Below are 18,451 nucleotides of genomic sequence, written 5' to 3'. Positions count from 1 at the left end.
TATATGATGTTATTCTGAAGGAGGCCATATTGTAGCTCATCACTTCCATGAAATCTTTACATTATACCAAAATTAAGCTTTTATTTCACAAAATTTCATCAAAGTTTTGAAAATTGTCAGTTATGGAGTTGACACATCATGGTTGTGACAAGCAACTTAGGAATAAAACAGAAGAAAAAAACTAAAGAATAACTTAAGCTAACTGGAGCTAACTAGCCCTCTTAGCAAAGGAAAAGAAAAGACAACGTCATGGGGTCCTCAGAAGTTCGGGTGCCCCCCAATAATGCCTGATTTTTTTTTTTTTTTACATTGTTTTCATGTCTGACGGTGTTGACAAAAACTAGGGACAAATTTCAACGGTGTTGGAAAATATCTAAACATTATTTTTAATTCAATTTATCGATACTTTTATAATTATTTATATGACTACTTATACTTAATTGTCATAATATATAATTTTAGTATTTCTTTAATTGTTTTAAACCATTATAATGTATTGAGTTCTGCTCCGGGACAAGGGATTTTACAGGCACCATCCACCTACTACAATGTTTAAAATAAAAAAATATTCCGCAAACACAAGGAAAATATACATTGTTGTGCTCACATGACCCAGGTTAATTTAGTCAGATATTTGAAAAAATTATATTTTGTGTATATTTTATTCAGATTTTGTGCTTTATCCATAGGACCTGTTTTGTCCCTATTCTCAAGAATCACTGAAATACAGACCAGCCCATAGGGTAAAGACATTGAGCATAGTAAACATTAAAACTGCTGCAGTACAGTAGTTCATTAATCATTAACCTGCATGTGTCTGTGTAATAGATACCAGCAAAGAATACACGTTTCACATTTTTAAATACAAAAAAGTGTGGCGTGCATTTGTATTCCTATTCAGTATTCTCAATGGATATTTTGTAGAACCACCATTTGCTGCTGCAGTTGTTTGTGCTTCTGGAGTGAAATGTTTGAAACGTTGAAATGAATGGATTTATTCAGAGACTTATAAACAACAAAAAACACACTACATGTACAGGTAAGCTCTTCAGCATCTTTATTTGGCAAAAATTAAATAGTATTTAAAGCATCTGGGATAAAAACAATGAGGTGGGAATATAGCAGGCAGTGCTTTTTGTTTTCCTCATTTACAGCTATTTGAATCCAGCAATAAACACATTCAAATGCATGACTGCCTCTGTGATCAAACATGAATGACACAAAAAGAGGAGGCATGATGAGAACCAGGAGAATAGAGGTCAGCATAAAATCCATTGATCATGTTAACATTGTGTATATTATATTCAATCAGGAAAAAAACGAATGACTTTCCCTTTGTGGCCTCAGGGCCGTGTAGGCATTGGTTTTATCATCAGAAATAAAGGTATTTTGAATTTATTGCAGATCTACTGTAGACAGGTTTAAATGTATTCTTTTTTCCCCTTAATCTGGGAAAAAAAACAAGAACAAAAGAATGTGATGGTAGTAATTATTTATGGGCAACAATGTAAAAGAATGCAGAACTGTTTTCAAGTTTATCATCTTCAGAGTGGCAACAGCATATGAGCCTCATCTGGAGACAGACCAATCAGAACGAAGGAGGGTAGGACGTCGTTTATTGGCAAAGTTCAATAAGCACCAATGGAAACAAGGTCAGGGGAACAAAAATAGTTCGTTTTGCATAGAACATGTCATTCAGCTGGTTCTAGACAAGGGAAAATAATACAACTACAGAAGTTCATCATCTACAGCTTTTCATTGTCATGACAACAGATCAGGTCAGAGCTGATCTGTTCAGGCACTGCTTCAGTTCATTATGGAGAATTTAAGGCAACAAAGAATCACCTGTGATTATGATTCAGTCCAGGACCCACACCCTGCATCTCTCTGTCCTCATCCTCCAGGGGACAGGAGGTCAGTTGTTCCCGCCGACCTCTAAGGGGACAGGCGGTCACTCGTTCCCGCTGTCCTCTGTGTTGACCTCTCCCTCGTCCCCCTGTCGGTTTGTGTAACTCTCCGGATAGTTCACGATGTGTCTGTTGGCCTGCATGACGTACTGCTGCTGTTTGAAATACACTTTCAGTACGCCTTTGATCAGTACGAACGCAATGCCCCCCTGTGGAGACAGATGGCAGGACATGTAGAAAACACAAACCTTGAGAGAAAATTTCATATGAGGGCTGAAACACAACCAGGTGTTAGGGCCATACTGAGAAAAAATAAAATTACAAATATAAAGTCATAATATCATGAGAATAAAGTTGTAGTTATGGCAACAAAGTCAATATTACAAGAACAAAGTTGTACAAAAATAAAGTAACCAATCTGACTGAGGTTGAATTAATTTGCAAAGATGGCAAATTGAAACATTTTTAATGTCTAGATGTTCTAAAAGTTTTTATTCTTTTTTATTCTTTTCAAATTCCCATTTTTCCTTCTAAATTTTTTCTGAATTCCATTTTAACCATACCGATTAACCCACAAAGTGGGTAATAATGGTGTAAATGACAAATATTTAACAAATCAATATCCAGAAGTCAACATTTACTTCTGCTCTATTTCACAAATGAAGCAACCAGCTGTGGTTCAGTAGAACATTGCTGACTGGCTGCAGCTAACTACCTTCATCTCTGTTTAGTAGTCTTATCTTCGTCCCTCCTGTCAACCATGTGCTGACAAAACATACTGAATTTTTCTCCTGTTTCATAAAACTCACTGACCCTGAACCTTGTGCTAGACTTTGAATTATTTTTTAACAGTGTTTTAGAGATGTTTCTTTTCCATGGCTGGCTGGTTTATTCTGTCTGTGTGGAGAGCAGAGCTGCTCCTCACCGGGTAACAGCGAGTACAGGAGAATAAACCAAAATGACAGAAATTACTGCATGTCCTTCCCTTCTTGCAGATATCAGCTAATTCTGTAAAATTCTGAATTTTATTGTGGATTTCATTTTGTTTATTGAATTCCGCGATTCTATCCTTGCTCTAACATCCCATGCTGCATTAAGATGAAACGCAATGCGCTGGGAATTCCCCAGCTTCCAGGCAGACTCACCAGTATGGTGCGCTGCAGGTTGGAGGTAACCCGTCTGAACAGCAGCTGTCCCACTAGACTGGCAATGGAGGGAAAGATGAGCGCCCCACACAGAGTCCTGGACACAGACAGGTGGTCTCCAGCGCCGGGCCCCTCGGCACGCAGGGGCGGCAGATAACCACCACCCCCTGACGAGAAGCGCACACGCACACTATGTTAACTGAGAATGTGCTGTTAAAGAGCTAACCAGTAGAACTGAGGCTCCCACTGAGTGAAATGCCATTTAGGAAGCTGCTATTGAATCAAAGAATGATTTTAAAAGGGGAAGTATTATGTACAATTTTTTTTTTAGCTTTACATCATGTTAGAATTTTATTCCTTATTCAAAAATACACCAAGAGTGTTGCCTTGATTCTTTCACACATGTTTGAGAAATCTTTGAATCTCGAAGCTGCAGCTTCCAAGCTTCTGCCTCACAGAGCAGAAAGCAGTCCTCTCCCACTCAGCTCCTTCAGACTAGCCAACAGCAACTAGCAAACACCTGGTGGAACTGTGGATCTGCTAGTTCATTATAGAAGCTACCTCTCAGAGCACTGCTGTTAAAAATGATGTTAAAGGGTTAATAGAGGAGCCATGTTGTGAGTTTCAGAAAGAGCAGAGCCCAATTTCAAGGCATTAAATTGCAAATTATAATTTATTTTATGTCATTTTCTGGCATTTTCTAACAACTGAAGGTAGCAATTACTTGATTATGCTATAAAATGACACTATATGCCTGGAAAATACATAATACTGCCTTTTAAGTAGGACCTTCAAAACAAAGCCAGGGTCAGCATGTCACAGGGGGCTGAGTGAGGAAGATGATGTGTTACACACCTGATGAAGGGCCGTGTTTATAGGAGTATCTCAGCCACAGCCTCACTAAGTAATCCTCCCAGCGGATCATCTTCCCCAGGACCAGCAGAACGGGGATGGTCGGCAGGCCCATGAGCAGGAACAGAGGGTCAGCCCGCTCCATCACAAACAGACCCTTCTTATGCCCCACCACCTGCAGGGGGAGCCAGAAAGGTAAGGCTACTGCAGAAGGCTCAGTGGTTCCTCCATGCACCTGACAGCACCTGCATGACGGTCACGGCTCCGTAGGTGACTGCTGACCAGTACACCGTCCCAACAACCACTCCGACTGCAGCGAAGGGGCTGGCACGGGACAGGGCTCTGTCCGCCTGCTGCAGGAAGTACACCAGGGGGCCTGGGGGACCAGAACAGAACCGGATCAGTCACGTCAGCACGACACAAAGGATAAATTGTTGTCTTCTCTTATTTTCATGTCGGTGTCTAAAAACTGAGAAATGTGCATCATAGCTGAGTGATTTGAACAACAGTCATTTACATGTAGGGTTATGGCTAACGTCAGAATTATTCTGAATAATCGTCAGAATAATTCTGACGATTATTCTGAGAAAAAAAATTAGCACATTCTGCAGATTTTTCATTTAACCCAGGGGTGTCGAAAGTGTGGCGGGGGGCCAACTGCTGTCTTTGGACAGATTTATTTTTACCATTTTGGCTTAATTACGTCTCTAAATGTGTTGTTAACTGGAGTCTGTACTCCAGTTAGCAATTATTCAATTACGAAATTAGTTGACAATTATTTCAATAATCAATTCATCAAGATTAAGGTAATCTTTTCAACACTAGTTTTACATAATAATGAGTCAAACAGAATGAATATTTTTTTAAAATAAAGTGTGAGATACAAATTCTAAAACTTTCTTCAGCTCTTGTAGTTGCATTTCTCTGCCTGTAGGGGGCTAGAGGAAACAGCTGGGCTGCTTAGAGTAAAGCTCTGCTAGGCCTGCATATAGTTTCTGACTCTCTTTAGATAAAAGCCACAAGAGAGAATCCTGGTATGTGGTACGGTCCAGTCAAAGGTTGCTCCAGTCCTCACCCATCTTGGGGAAAATGATGCAGTACTCGGTGCCACACTGCGGACAGTTAACGGCGCCGCCGCCGTTTCCTTTCTGTTTCTCGTCCAGCCAACGCTGCAGACACGACTGGTGGATCCATTTGGTGCAGCCTTTACACCTGCAGGGGCTCACCCACTCTGCACCATGGTCGTCCCGCTCAGTGGCGAAACACACCCAGCAGTGTCTACAAACACACACACACACACACACACACACACACACACACACACACACACACACACACACACACACACACACACACACACACACACACACACCACAGTTTCATACAGAGGTCAGCTGTGTTCAAAGGATTGTAGGGAGAACATTTGTAAATTTATAAGCATGATAAACACATTAAGCTGAGCAACCTGAACATGAGCTGACCAACTGAAGATGAAAGAAAAAAACTAATTCTGCATGTGGGCATTTTAACACACAAAGTCAGATCAATACCCGTTAAATACTTTGGAAATATCCCACAAAGATTCTTAAAACTACTGAGAAAGTATAAAAAATATTTTACATATCTGACAACATTTTAACTACCCACTGACAACATTTATATTTCAGAGTATGTTTACGTATTAGTACAATAATTTAGTCATGGATAATCCGTTTACAGCTAATAAAGAGGCAGTATTATTATTATGCATTTTCCAGGCCCATAGTGCCAATTATACAACAATCAGGCAAATATGTTACCTTCAGCTGTAATAAAAATGCCGTTTATGTTAAACGTTACTTAAAAGAAATTTCACTTTGTAATTTAACACTTTGAGATTGGGCCTCTGTCTCTTTAAGAAGCTCCTGCTCTTTCACACAATCCACCTTCAGCAATGTTACGTTTCTCCTGTACAAGCGTTCATAGGACCATGGGAAAAATAAAAAATAAAAAAATCACAGAATCACTCCAGATATGGATTTTAATGAGGAAATAACATTATATAAAGCTCGCATAATACTCCCTTTTAAAGTGTCAAGAGTCTTTCAAATGCTTTAAGTAAGTAAAAAAACATCAACAATGTTCAAATATTCACTTAGAAAACATTTTTAAATAATCAAAAATATGCTAAGAGAGAATGGCTGATCAGTTCGGAGGAAATTGATTAAAAGGCAGGGATGTTTTTAAGCACAAGATAAAGAAGTGGTATATGCATTTTCAAGATACAAGTAAAACAACTTTCTCAAAGTGGGATGATAAAATTTAACATTAGAAATGATTTAAATAAACTAGAAGTCTGTAGATATATAATGTATTGTGAGGGTTTGCTCAGATTTTACAAAATATTCAAATGAAGAATGAAAAGTAACATTACTTCTCAGACTGCTCCTCTGTCAGGGCCATGACGTTACTGAACAGGTTCTGATGGACCCATCTGACTCCAGCAAGAACCTGGGAAACAAAAGTGGAACAACTTCCACTAGCTGTTCAACTTAAAGCTGCTCCACTAGCTTTAAGTTGATCTTAAAGCTAGTGGAACAGGGCAGGTCAGATTTTTAGATTTAAATTTACTGCATAAAATGAATCTTTTCTTCATGAAGGAAAGAAAAAAATTAAAATCAACATTAGTGACGGACAATAGCTGAATTATCTCAGTCGCTGGGAATGGTAATTCTGGCTCTTCCACACACAGTAATCTGAACGTCAAAACCTGAAATATTGCTCCAAAAATAACTTGTAATTTATTTTTTATAGTCTCCTTTCGTTTGTCTTGTTTTTTTTATTCTGTTTGTTGAAGCAGATTGTAATTTTCATCTCGAAACGTGCTAAATAAATAAAGTTTTACATCCGTACTTTGGAGCATTGGCATTTGTTGTGCTTTCTACAGCATAAAAAGTTCTCAGATCTTGCTATGATTTAACAAGTCTGTCACCAACATAGGATCATTTCTCGAAGGTTTAACCATTTCAAGTCTTTTAAATTTTGATTTCGAGTTAATCAAAGGTACTCCAGAATTCCTAGAAACAGTGAACAGCCCTTTTTAATCAAGTGACAGATCGGAAGCTAACTTCAGCGCTGTCATGCTACAGCTAAGAATGTTAGCAACGTAGGCTACTACAACTTTACCCAATTATAATTAACAAACCGCGAACGTCACAAGGAGAGAATACAGTAAACAAATATCTCTAAAAATGACCCATCGAACCATTTTTCCGACACTGTTAAACCGCTGCCTACCTGACATACAGAAAACCTTTCCACTGTTACAGCCGACGTGATATGTTTTGCTGCTTCTCTGGTTTCACCTTTAGCTGCTGCCTGATTGGTCATGGGTATGTGACGTTTGTTGATGCGTTCACGTTAGTTATAAAACGTAGAAAAAATTGGCGTAAAGAGTAGCGTCATAATCTATTTGCAGAGGCGAATTTAGTGTGGACCTAGTGGAGTCAAGACGTGTTTTGACTCCTTAGCTATTTTACAGCCAAATTTTACCTAAAACCTAGTTGTCTGCAATTGATCCTGAAAATTTCGAAAACATCTTTGATTTGTCTCAAGAGTAAGTTAACTTAATTCAAAGGAGTTCAAGTTTTCTCGTTGTTTTGGTCTAGGTACCGATAATATTTTGTGATGATGAGTTATAACAACCTATTTCCAAAAAATATTTTATTTTTAATTTCCCGTTTTTGAGGTAATGAAGATATTTCGAATATCTTAATTGAGAACGAAGAGGAAAGAAAGTCAAATTTGAAGGCAAAAAGTTGGTAAATAAAGCTAATTCTGATTTACTATGGAAAAAAACTTTCCCTAAAAAGCTGGGTTTCAGATGGCTTTCTTCCTATCAACTTCACAAAACTTTGCTTCTTGCATTTAAAAACTTATGTCCTTCAGTGTCTGCAACAAAATGCTGCAGACCTTCGGTAAGTCTGATGTGGAGTGTAATATTTTCATCAGCATAATTAGAGCCAATAACTTAATCAGGCTGAACGACCTGATAAAGAAGGCTGGTTCTTGATTTTATTTTTCATAAAATCAAGAACATTATAGACAATCCAGGGGATCATCTTACTGACACACAATCACAGAATATCTTCAGTCAGAGGCTTATTCAGGACCACTGTTACTCAGACCCATTAGCATCTCCAAAAATTCAAGAAGATTCAATATGAGTTACAACATTTGATTTCCTTTTGGGAATAAAATAAAAATTTGGATTTAATTGGAACATATAAGATGTAAAAAGGTCCCTGTTCACTAACTTTCCTCATTCACGTTCCTATCCACAAGTACATTTTCACCTAGAATATATATATCCACGGACAGGCAACAGTAGCAGTAATACAACACTAGATTCCACTGGTTCATAAAAGCCACTGCTCCGCTGATGGACAGCCGTCAAATTAAGCATTGTTATTGGCTACATTTGCTGTCAGTCAAAGGCTTTCGCCAACCTGATTGGCTGTCTTCACGGTCAGTCACGCGGACGCCGTGGTGTTGCATTTGTTGTTGTGGGGAAGCAGCAGGCAGAAACAGCGGCGGCGGTGGTGGACTGCACAGTGACAGGGCGTTATTTTTTACATGCTTACAACACTAAACGAAGACGGTGACACTCGCGGATCGCTAGGAACGTGTCTGAAAAACCCTGTCTGTCATGGAGTCCTATGACATTTTAGCTAACCAGCCGGTGGTTATTGATAATGTAAGTATGATGATGTCATTCATCCACACCCAAACCAAGGCCGCTTGGTAATGGCCGTTAGCCTACATTACCTTTGTGTTACAGCTGCGAATATACAGGGGAAAATCCACGGGCGGACGTTTTTTCCTGAGCACCAGTTCCATTCACAACTTCCCAATGTTCCTATGGGAATGCTACCAGTAGAAGCTTCAGTTAAGAGTAACTGGAGATTCATGTAGCAGCGACGGGAGCTAAAGCTGCTAACCGGTTAGCTGTAGCGGTGTGTTAGACTCATTGTAAAAGGCTTCATTCAGCTCTGCAAGATACAGGAACATATGAATAACTTAATGAGGAACTCAGTGATCCAGAGGTTTCAACGGTAGCAAAAATCTAACGCTGTTTTAGGAAACACCCTGTGTACACATATTAGACCAACAATAGTCAGATTTTACTGGGTGGGAATGAAAATGAGACATTTCATCAAACCCTTAGGTGTTTTCTTTTAACAGTATTGGAATATTAAAGATTTCATAGAAAATATTCTTCAAAACAATAAAAGTTTATTATCCAGACTTTTTACTCATACATCTGTGAAGACTAGAACGTTTCTAATAGAGTGTCAGGACTCTGCTGCAGTGCATGGTCTGAGCTGTTCCTGCTGTTTCCCCACCAGGAACAGGGGCATCCTGAGGACACGCTGCGTTTATGATAATTAGGACCTGATTCCATACTGTCATCCAGTCAGAAGCAGATGTGTTTGATTCAGCATCAGACAGTATTTCTGAATGCTAGAGTTACCTGTACAGAGCTGGACCCAGACAACAATGCTCACACACTGAGACTGTTGAGATGATTTACTTCATAAGCCCAGTTCAACCTCCTTGATCAGTAGTAGCATATAATTGTCAAAATTATTTTCTTTTCAAAGCAGTTAATTTATCAGTCATTTTATTGATGTATAGCCTGTACTTTTATTTGCATTTTTTTGGTAACCAGCTGCCTTTTTTGTAGAACTTATTTAGTAGTCACTGTCTTTTGTTTTACAGACTTTGTTGTAGTTCAATTCTTGAAAAATAAATCACTTTGCTGCAGAATCGTTTTACTCCTAACAGACTGCATGTTTTACATTTTAGTTTAGAGACATAAGAAGATGATCATTTATACTTGGTTTATCTCAAATCACAAATGAGTCCAACTGAAGCAGTCGGTAAAGGACAAAGTGTTTCCTGTAAAGCTCAGTGTTTCTTCAGGCTGAGTGTGTGACTGTTGGTGGCTGAGTCTCATGATCTCTCTCTTTCTGAAGCGTAGAGGAGTGCAGAACTGTGGTGAAATATCCCTTTTCTTCTCTTTAGGGGTCGGGGGTCATCAAGGCTGGTTTTGCTGGTGACCAGATCCCCAAATACTGCTTCCCTAACTAGTAAGTGTCCTCCTGTGGATCTCCTCACAGATTTCGTTTCCAGAGTTGAGCTTGAACACGGTGTTGTATGTTCAGCTGACAGATTTGGGCATGTAGATGTAGAATCACACCACCAACTTATTTTGTAATTTCATGTGCTCTCAGGCCTTTTTGTATCTGGTTGGCATGCGCAGTATTTTTAATAGCGTTACTGTGTGTGTTCAGTGTGGGACGTCCCAAGCATGTGCGCGTGATGGCTGGAGCCTTGGAGGGAGATCTGTTCATCGGACCCAAGGCAGAGGTACGGCACACAGGGCAGGAACGACGGGAACCAGCAGAGAAAAAGAAATCTGGAGTGTGGAGAGATTCAGTATTTCCAGACTGTGTTCCATATCCACTGTCTAAACATCGTCTATCCATCTGTCTGCTCTTTCTGTCTTTTCATCTTTTCCTTTCTTTCTTGCTGACTTTCTGCCTTTCTTTCTTTTCTTCTATCTTTGTCTTTTTTCCCCCTTCTTTTACTATTCTGTTGTCTAAACATTATGTGTCCATCCGTCTGCTTTTTCTTTTTCATCCATCTCTTTTCCTTCTTTCCTTCATTTGTTCTTTCATTCTTCATTTCTTTCCTTCTTTCTGCCTTTCTTTCTTTCTTTCTCATGTTGTTTTTCTTCCTTTTTTTGGAGAGCTCTTTTGGTAACACTTTATTTGAAGGGGTGTGGCTAAGACTGACACACCACCTGTCATGAACATGAATGTTTATGACTGTTGTCATAAAGTGTCATTTGGCAAATAGTGTCATTTTTAATGTAAAGTTGTATTTAAAGTTGCATTAAAAGTCCATTAAAGTGGCCAACTTTACAGTATTCGGTAAGTAATAACACGTTTAATGTAAAGTTGTACTAAAACTTCCATTAAAAGTGCGTTAAAGGAGTCAGCTTTGCAAAAATGAAGACTGTTTGGTTCATCCCGTCACCTGTGTTGTGTGTGTGTGTGTGTGTGTGTGTGTGTGTGTGTGTGTGTGTGTGTGTGTGTGTGTGTGTGTGTGTGTGTGTGTGTGTGTGTGTGTGTGTGTGTGTGTGTGTGTGTGTGTGTGTGTGTGTGTCCCTCTTGATGCGTCAGGAGCACAGGGGTCTGCTGTCGGTGCGCTACCCGATGGAGCATGGGATAGTGAACGACTGGAACGACATGGAGAGGATCTGGCAGTACGTTTACTCCAAGGAGCAGCTGCAGACCTTCTCAGAGGAGGTGAGCTTCACTCTGGGGTGTGTGTGTTTTCACACAGCGTGCTTCCTGAGCAGCAGCTGATCCTGTTGTGTTTGGTTTGTTTGCCAGCATCCTGTGCTGCTGACTGAGGCTCCTCTAAACCCCAGTAAGAACAGAGAGAAGGCCGCAGAGATCTTCTTTGAGACCTTCAACGTTCCTGCTCTCTTCATCTCCATGCAGGCCGTGTTGAGCTTGTAAGAACTGCTGCGTCTCCAGTCCATTTTGTTTCATGTCTTACCGTTCAGTAATCTACAGTGGAGTATTAAGGCCAGAATAAGAGATTATTTATTTATTTACTTATTTATTTTAAATGACCAGAATAAAGTTATAAAAATTAATAGAATAAAACACGATATTACCAGAGGAAAGTTGTAAAATTACTGGAAAAAAGTGGATTTACTGGCAGCAGGTGTTTGATGGTTATCCAGATCTGACGTGATTGGCTCATCTGGTTCGTGGTTCTTCCTTCTAAATGGACTCAGTCGTTTCCACAGTCACTTCAGAGTCCTGAAGTTTAAGTTCACAAGATGCTCAACATTTCTCATTTTAGTTTTTTTTCTTTCTCGTGAGGCAGGGATCATAAAATTACTACTTCATTCTATCAATATTACAACTTTTTTCTAGTAATATTACTTTATTCTTGTATCATAATAATGTTTGTGCCATATTATGACTTTTGTTTTTGTATCATTTCAATTTATTTTTTCTCATATTTTTATTAATTAATTAACATAATGGTATGACTTTTTTTCATAAGACTTTTTTTCTGATATAATTATGACTATTATTATAACTTTATTCTTATTATATGACTACTTTATTGTCATATTACAGCATTTTATTGTACGACTATTGTATTATTTCATTTTTGTATGACTTTTTTTTCTCGCAATTTTTTTTTCTTAGCCTGGCTGTAATAATCCCTCCTGATAAATTTGTGTTTTGACTTTTAAAGTTCCCATCCATACAGTTGATGTACAGTGGATGGTGATTTATCAGTTTAGCCATATACAGTCAGCTGGGGCACTGATACTAATACTTGTCATATCCAATCTTTTTTATCTTTATTTTTGAAGGAAGTAGAAGCTTGACAGAATAAATTTACTTTAGCATAAAAGTTACTGAACAATAACATCTTTACTGTTAATATGTTTAGATCCTCAGACTGTGAGGTCCAAGGTTCCCTGTCCTTTAATTTAATGTAACATTTACCTGCCATACTCAGCCCTGCATGTAGAGGGCAGTGTAACCAGCTGCTGTCTGTCGCGACAGATTCACATTGTATCCGTGTTTAATGACGTAGATATGCCACCGGCCGCACCACTGGGGTGGTGTTGGACTCTGGTGACGGTGTGACCCATGTGGTGCCCATCTACGAGGGCTTCGCCATCCCACACTCAATCATGCGTGTGGACATCGCTGGCAGAGACGTCTCCCGATACCTCCGTCTGCTGCTGCGCAAGGAAGGCTACAACTTCAACACATCAGCCGAGTTCGAGGTGGTGCGCACCATAAAAGAGGTGGGGGACGGCTGCCGAGACGCTCCGTTACACAAACACTTCTCCTCTAGGCTGAAAAAGCGTCTAATCTGGTGTTTCTCCTGCTGCTCAGAGAGCCTGCTACCTGTCCCTGAACCCGCAGAAGGATGAGACTTTAGAAACGGAGAAGGCTCAGTATGTCCTTCCTGATGGAAGCACTTTAAATGTAAGTCCAGCAGACTCTGTGATGGTTCTGAGGGATGTTGAAGGAGCGGTTCTGAAATCAGCCGTCCCGTCCTCAGATCGGACCGGCCAGATTCCGGGCCCCAGAGCTGCTGTTCAGACCCGACCTGATCGGAGACGAGAGCTCGGGAATCCATGAGGTCCTGGCCTACGCCATCCAGAAGTCTGACATGGACCTGCGGCGCACGCTCTTTTCCACCATCGTACTATGCGGCGGGTCAACACTGATCAAAGGTTAGTAAAGCTCTCATTATCACTGGGAAAACAAACATGGAAGCACATGTACATTAATGCTGCACAATATATCATACATATGATAAAATCCACAGATCTACTGGCTTTTGAACAAAGACATTGTGAGACTGAGTTTCTTCCAAACTTCTGGACTGTTGTCTGATTCACTGGCTCTGTGGCTCTTCTCAGGGTTTGGAGAGAGGCTACTAACTGAGGTCAAAAAACTCGCACCAAAAGACGTGAAGATCAAGGTAGGTCCACCTCCTGCTGTCCTGAATGAGCTCATCCTTCATTCTCTTTGCTGAAACACCAAGCTGCCCCTAAATGGGTCATGCATTGAGTAAAGCAGCAGCTCTGTCTTGAAAAGACTCCTCCAGACCAGATGGGGGCAGAGGACCCACAAATTGTACTCATGTAAGAGTAGCAGTACTTCAACATATTTTTACTCAAGTAAAAGTAGAAAGTAGCCGTCCAAGAAACGAGTCAAGGAAGAGTAAAAAAGCATTTAGTAAAAGCTCAGCTCAAAAATACTGAGTAACTGATCAAATTATTTAATATTTTAAAATGACACCATCAGATGGTCCAAAATATAAGTGGAAATTTTGGTATTTTAAGAAAATGACAATAATTCATACAAGTAACCAAATGTAACAAAAGTAAAACTTTAACAGAAACTGCAGGTCTGTGTTTGTGTCTGCTGAATTTTATTTTAACATGTTTGTTCTTCATTTAGTGGGTGAAGACTCCAGAAATTTTTCTTTAGTAATAGTAGTGATAATAATAAAATTACTCAAGTAAAAGTAAAAAGTACAATGTAGTAAAAATACTCCTAAAAGTGGACTTCTTCTTTTTTCTTTCAAAAACAGTTACTCAAGTAAATGTAATTGAGTAAATGTAACTAGTTACTGTCCAACTCTGCTTCAGGCTGTTATTGATGTATGTTACATCATGGAGTAACTGAATGACTCCCAGCTCTATACAGGCTGTTTCCTCCCTGGGAGAGAATGAGATCGTTCAGTGTAGACCCCAAAATGACCAGTATGTCCTTCTGAATCAAAGAAGGATTTGTGAGAGCCAACAGGGAGTTGGTTGTTCCTCATTATCCATACCAGGCCACTTAACCGGGTCCAGTGGAAATGTGAATTTTATTTCTGTTTTTTTCTGATTGTTTTTTCTTCTTCTGCCTTGTAGATCTCCGCTCCCCAGGAACGGCTGTACTCCACATGGATCGGGTAAGACCTCTGACGTTATTGCATCCTCTAACCCTTCCCAGATTAATGGGCAGAAATGAATCTGCCCATTAATCTCGGGCCATATGAAATCCATTTTATTATTGTCCAAATTCCGTTTTTTTTTTTTTTTTTTTACACTTTTTCCTTTTAAATTTTTGTTAATTTCTTTTTTTTTATTTATTTATTTATTTCATTTTAACCATGTCTATTAACCTAAACAGTGGGTAGTAAGATGAAGTCAACATTTACTTCTGCTCTGTTTCACAAATGAAGCAACCAGCTGTGGTTCAGTAGAACATTGCTGACTGGCTGCAGCTAACTACCTTCATCTCTGTTTAGTAGTCTTATCTTCGTCCCTCCTGTCAACCATGTGCTGACAAAACATACTGAATTTTTCTCCTGTTTCATAAAACTCACTGACCCTGAACCTTGTGCTAGACTTTGACTTATTTATTTTATTGGGATGTCATCGGTGTTTCAGAGTTTTTTTCCATGGCTGGCTGGTTTATTCTGTCTGTGTGGAGAGCAGAGCTGCTCCTCACCGGGTAACAGCGAGTACAGGAGAATAAACCAAAACACTACAGAAACTGCTGAATGTCCTTCCTTCTGACAGATATCAGCTAATTGTGTAAAATTCACTCTAAAGCTGAAAAATCACTCTAAAGCTCAATCTCCTGCTTTTCTTAAAGTGCTTGCACTGACTCCTCTGTGGGACAATAAGGGCTATTTCTATTCTATTCCTCTAAATGCTATTTAGATGGCTGATAGGATGGACTTTTTTCACACTGTTTTACCATTTAGCTTCATTTTGTATCAGAAATAATGACTGTTTGGAATAATTAGTGTGTATTTTAAGTCAGACCCTGGTAAAGATGGTGGATGGTTTTGTTGCTGACTCTGCCACCCCCCCCTCTCTCTCTCTCCTCTGGCAGCGGCTCCATCTTGGCATCATTGGACACCTTTAAGAAGATGTGGGTGTCCAAGCGGGAATATGAAGAAGACAGAGCGCGTGCCATCCACAGGAAGACCTTCTAGATTTGGATCGGCGCCATGCGTACGCCAGCCCCTCCCCATCAGAACTGCCCTCAGAACCCCTCCTTGCCCACACCCCCCCCCCACCAATCACCCTGCAGCTGAACATCCCCTGACATCCTGCAGCAATTTGTCCATCATCCTTTCTGAACCCCGCCCCAGATCTGAACCACTGCGGGCCCCCAGAATCAAGGCTTTTGTGTATGCTGGGGGCCCCATGTTGACCCCAGGGTTGCTCCTGCTGTTGGGTGGCGGTGGCAGCACCCTCCACACTTACCAAACAGTCACACCTGGAGGGCCGTCAGGGACCCTCAAAGGACACCTCAGAGGGCGGAAGGGTCAACACTGTGGACTCCTGTTGCCGAGTTTCCATTGAAGTATTGGGGTGCTCTCTTGCCTCCGCAGCCCTGTGAGGTGTAAGATATCATCAAATCTAAATCAACTTAAATATTATTTACTGTTGAAGTTTCCATTCCAGACCGAAGATTAGATTTTTTTTATTTGTCTGTTTGTTTAGACTTTTTCTCTCTGACAGTTAGCTTTTACACAGCAAACATCTGAAATACTGCAGCAGCGCTTTATCATTTTATATATATATATACACAGTTGTAGTCAGTTAAAGATCACCACTGTATTATAGATCAGAACTGCAGTCCAAATGACTTGTTTCTGTCATTATGACATGTTTCTGTTTATGGAAAGGTTCTTATCCGAGCTGACGGATTAAAAACTTGTGGGAAATGCCTTGATTTATTTATTGCTTGTTGTTTTTTATAACCCAATTGAAAAGGTGTTTTCAGCCTGAGTGTCACATTCAGGGCTGTTCTGTTTTCTGCTAACTTGGAGAAGCTGATTTTTGTGGCTAGATAAGCACAAAGTTTATTCCGACATCATCATATTCAGTCAGATAATTATTTGGGAAAGATCTTAAGCTGGATATCAGTGCTTTTGTGAACTTGTGCATGCACCTATACTTCTAAAATCAACCCCAGGACTTAGTCAAGATGGAGATATTAGCTGGAAGCATTGATGTTTCATGTAAATGTTGGATTTAACCTTCCATCCATCTCATGTGACCATAAGAAAATGTTTGGATTTTGAATTTGTTAATCAAGCTGCAGAAACCCCAACGATTGGCTGATATTCCCTCTCCTCCACCCCTCAGTATATCCCAGTAAAACCACTGCTCCCACCATTTCCCTGAACCTACATGGCAGTGAAGGGGTCGTCCACCATCATGTCCGCCTTACTTCGGTGTGTTTGTGCCGGAGCGTCCACGTCGTCTGCTTTTGGGTGTTTTTAAAAACAAGTCAAAAGGTGGGAATTTAAAGAGGTTGTAATGTCATCAGCCTTGTGTACAGTGGAGTACTTTTTCAAAAACCACCAACCATCTGGTTACAGACTAAACATGTACAATACTGTTTACTTTTACTTTTCGTAAATTCAGTATAATAAATAAGTTAATGGCTGCTGCTTGGATGTCTCGCCATTTTTTTTCTCTCTTTTCAGATCCTGTAGTTTCCATCATAGTTTTTCCACACTTGATCGAACATCATTCCCTTATAGATATGACGTAAAACTATTCCTCATAAAAGTACTTCATAATTACGATTGAAAGCTGTCTAGACAGAGATGTTGCCAATGGGAACAGGTGTCAGGCAGAGACGCGCTGCTTCACCAGAGCGTCTGCACACCCTTAAAAAGTCTTAAATTCATGCATCTAAAATTAAGGCCCTCAGATGTCTTATAAAGTAAGTTGGTCTTCAATTTGCTAACCACAGGACTTAAATTTTGTCGTGGAGGAAGTATTTGATCTTAGTATTTTTATTTTTTTTGTTCACGGACGGACATCGCTGCACGTGACGACTCGACTTTGCTGTTACCCACCGAATGCTATTGCTGCCACGGAGGAAAATACATTTTTAATATCACGTTACAGAGTTACACTGTACTAATGTTATATTGTACAAACATTATTTTGTTTAAACATAATTTCATCCAGAAGGTGGCAGTAGTATGCTTGCATGTACGGTGTCTGTGTGGAACAAAGTCAAAAGAGGTGGCTGAAGCGACGTGTTTCCTGGACCTCATTTCATGTGGCACGTTGAGACTTCCTGTCTGTGTTTAGGAGGTTTTTTGTTTTTGTTTTTGTTTTTGCACCAATGCGACCAGAGATTTTTTTTTTCAGGTGCACTATTGAGAAATCTGGTCATATTTGTAACTAAATAGGTCGCACTCTAGAGGCCTGTGTGCAGACATCTCAAAAGGCAAGATGTCATTCAATATTAAAATAACACAGAACAGATTACCTTTTTCATATAAATGGAGACAACATTTAAGTGTGCGAATCTTCCCATAGGTGACCAACCTACCAAATCTACTCACACAAGAACTCCCCATCTGACCTAATTTGAAGCTGATCTTAAAGGGAGTGTAAGTCTGAAGGCCAGTAGGTGGCAGTCTAACATCACTGATGAGCTGAATTGCAGTCAGTTTGCTGCCTTCACAGCAGCAGCAGTAATCACCATTATAAACATAACTCCTGCTGCATCTATTCCACATCCTCCCTGAGGTTTTGGCTGCAGTTATTTCCATCTCACCCTGGAAGATGTTTTGACAGCTGCTCCCTCTGCTGCGCACCTCCTGTTTATTAGTAACACAATTCATTTCTTGGCATTGGTTTTTGTACCTCAGTTCAGGATTAAAAAATGTTACTGTTCTAATGAGATTACTTTGCATGTAGATGTCTTAATTCGGTCATTTTCACAAACTCCAGTCCATGACTGTTGGATCCTGCAGCTCGTAGTCAGGACAGAAGTTCTACACAGTATTCCAAAACCTTAGTTATGGTGTTTCATGTACGTACTCTTTCCCTGCCACCATCGTCTCTGTGGTATTATGGTATTAGTCCAGTGTTTCCCAACTCTGATCCTCAAGGCTCACTGCCCCATTTTA

At 40.0% G+C, this 18,451-nt stretch overlaps 2 protein-coding genes across 3 annotated transcripts; one reads left to right on the top strand and one right to left on the bottom strand.

Moving 5' to 3' along the window:
* Positions 1-1,040: 1,040 nt before the first annotated feature.
* marchf5l (membrane-associated ring finger (C3HC4) 5, like) lies at positions 1,041-7,287 on the bottom strand. 2 transcript variants are annotated; one of them, XM_014994963.2, is made up of 7 exons: positions 7,181-7,287; positions 6,318-6,394; positions 4,980-5,182; positions 4,150-4,280; positions 3,908-4,079; positions 3,053-3,219; positions 1,041-2,116 (listed from the first exon to the last, which is right to left on the bottom strand). In XM_014994963.2, the coding sequence occupies exons 1-7, from the start codon at positions 7,271-7,273 to the stop codon at positions 1,952-1,954; spliced, it is 1,008 nt and encodes a 335-aa protein (XP_014850449.1). In that variant the 5' UTR covers positions 7,274-7,287; the 3' UTR covers positions 1,041-1,951. The 2 variants fall into 2 exon arrangements, with proteins under 2 accessions (XP_014850449.1, XP_087866849.1); XM_088010723.1 differs by having other exon boundaries at positions 6,318-6,472; positions 7,181-7,260.
* Positions 7,288-8,442: 1,155 nt separating this feature from the next.
* actr1b (actin related protein 1B) lies at positions 8,443-16,968 on the top strand. Its single transcript, XM_014994961.2, has 11 exons — positions 8,443-8,639; positions 9,971-10,035; positions 10,240-10,315; positions 11,134-11,259; positions 11,347-11,471; positions 12,581-12,797; positions 12,889-12,981; positions 13,058-13,232; positions 13,422-13,483; positions 14,424-14,464; positions 15,397-16,968. Exons 1-11 carry the CDS (start codon positions 8,592-8,594, stop codon positions 15,497-15,499), a joined length of 1,131 nt encoding a protein of 376 aa, XP_014850447.1. The 5' UTR covers positions 8,443-8,591; the 3' UTR covers positions 15,500-16,968.
* The last annotated feature ends 1,483 nt before the right edge of the window (positions 16,969-18,451 follow it).

This window comes from Poecilia mexicana, unplaced genomic scaffold, assembly GCF_051168715.1.
Source record: "Poecilia mexicana isolate PSO_F unplaced genomic scaffold, ASM5116871v1 scaffold_12, whole genome shotgun sequence".
NCBI lineage: Eukaryota > Metazoa > Chordata > Actinopteri > Cyprinodontiformes > Poeciliidae > Poecilia > Poecilia mexicana.
This window is presented reverse-complemented; position numbering and strand designations above follow the sequence as displayed.

Bases quoted from the DNA above. Each gene is read 5' to 3' on its own strand.
- actr1b (XM_014994961.2), top strand. From the start codon at position 8,592: ATGGAGTCCTATGACATTTTAGCTAACCAGCCGGTGGTTATTGATAAT. The intron at 11,260-11,346 runs GTGAGCTTCACT...TTTGTTTGCCAG, and splicing joins TGCAGACCTTCTCAGAGGAG to CATCCTGTGCTGCTGACTGA. The intron at 11,472-12,580 runs GTAAGAACTGCT...TTAATGACGTAG, and splicing joins ATGCAGGCCGTGTTGAGCTT to ATATGCCACCGGCCGCACCA.
- marchf5l (XM_014994963.2), bottom strand. From the start codon at position 7,273: ATGACCAATCAGGCAGCAGCTAAAGGTGAAACCAGAGAAGCAGCAAAA. The intron at 4,281-4,979 runs GTGAGGACTGGA...CTGGTCCCCCAG, and splicing joins CATCATTTTCCCCAAGATGG to GCCCCCTGGTGTACTTCCTG. The intron at 2,117-3,052 runs GTGAGTCTGCCT...CTGTCTCCACAG, and splicing joins ACCTGCAGCGCACCATACTG to GGGGGCATTGCGTTCGTACT.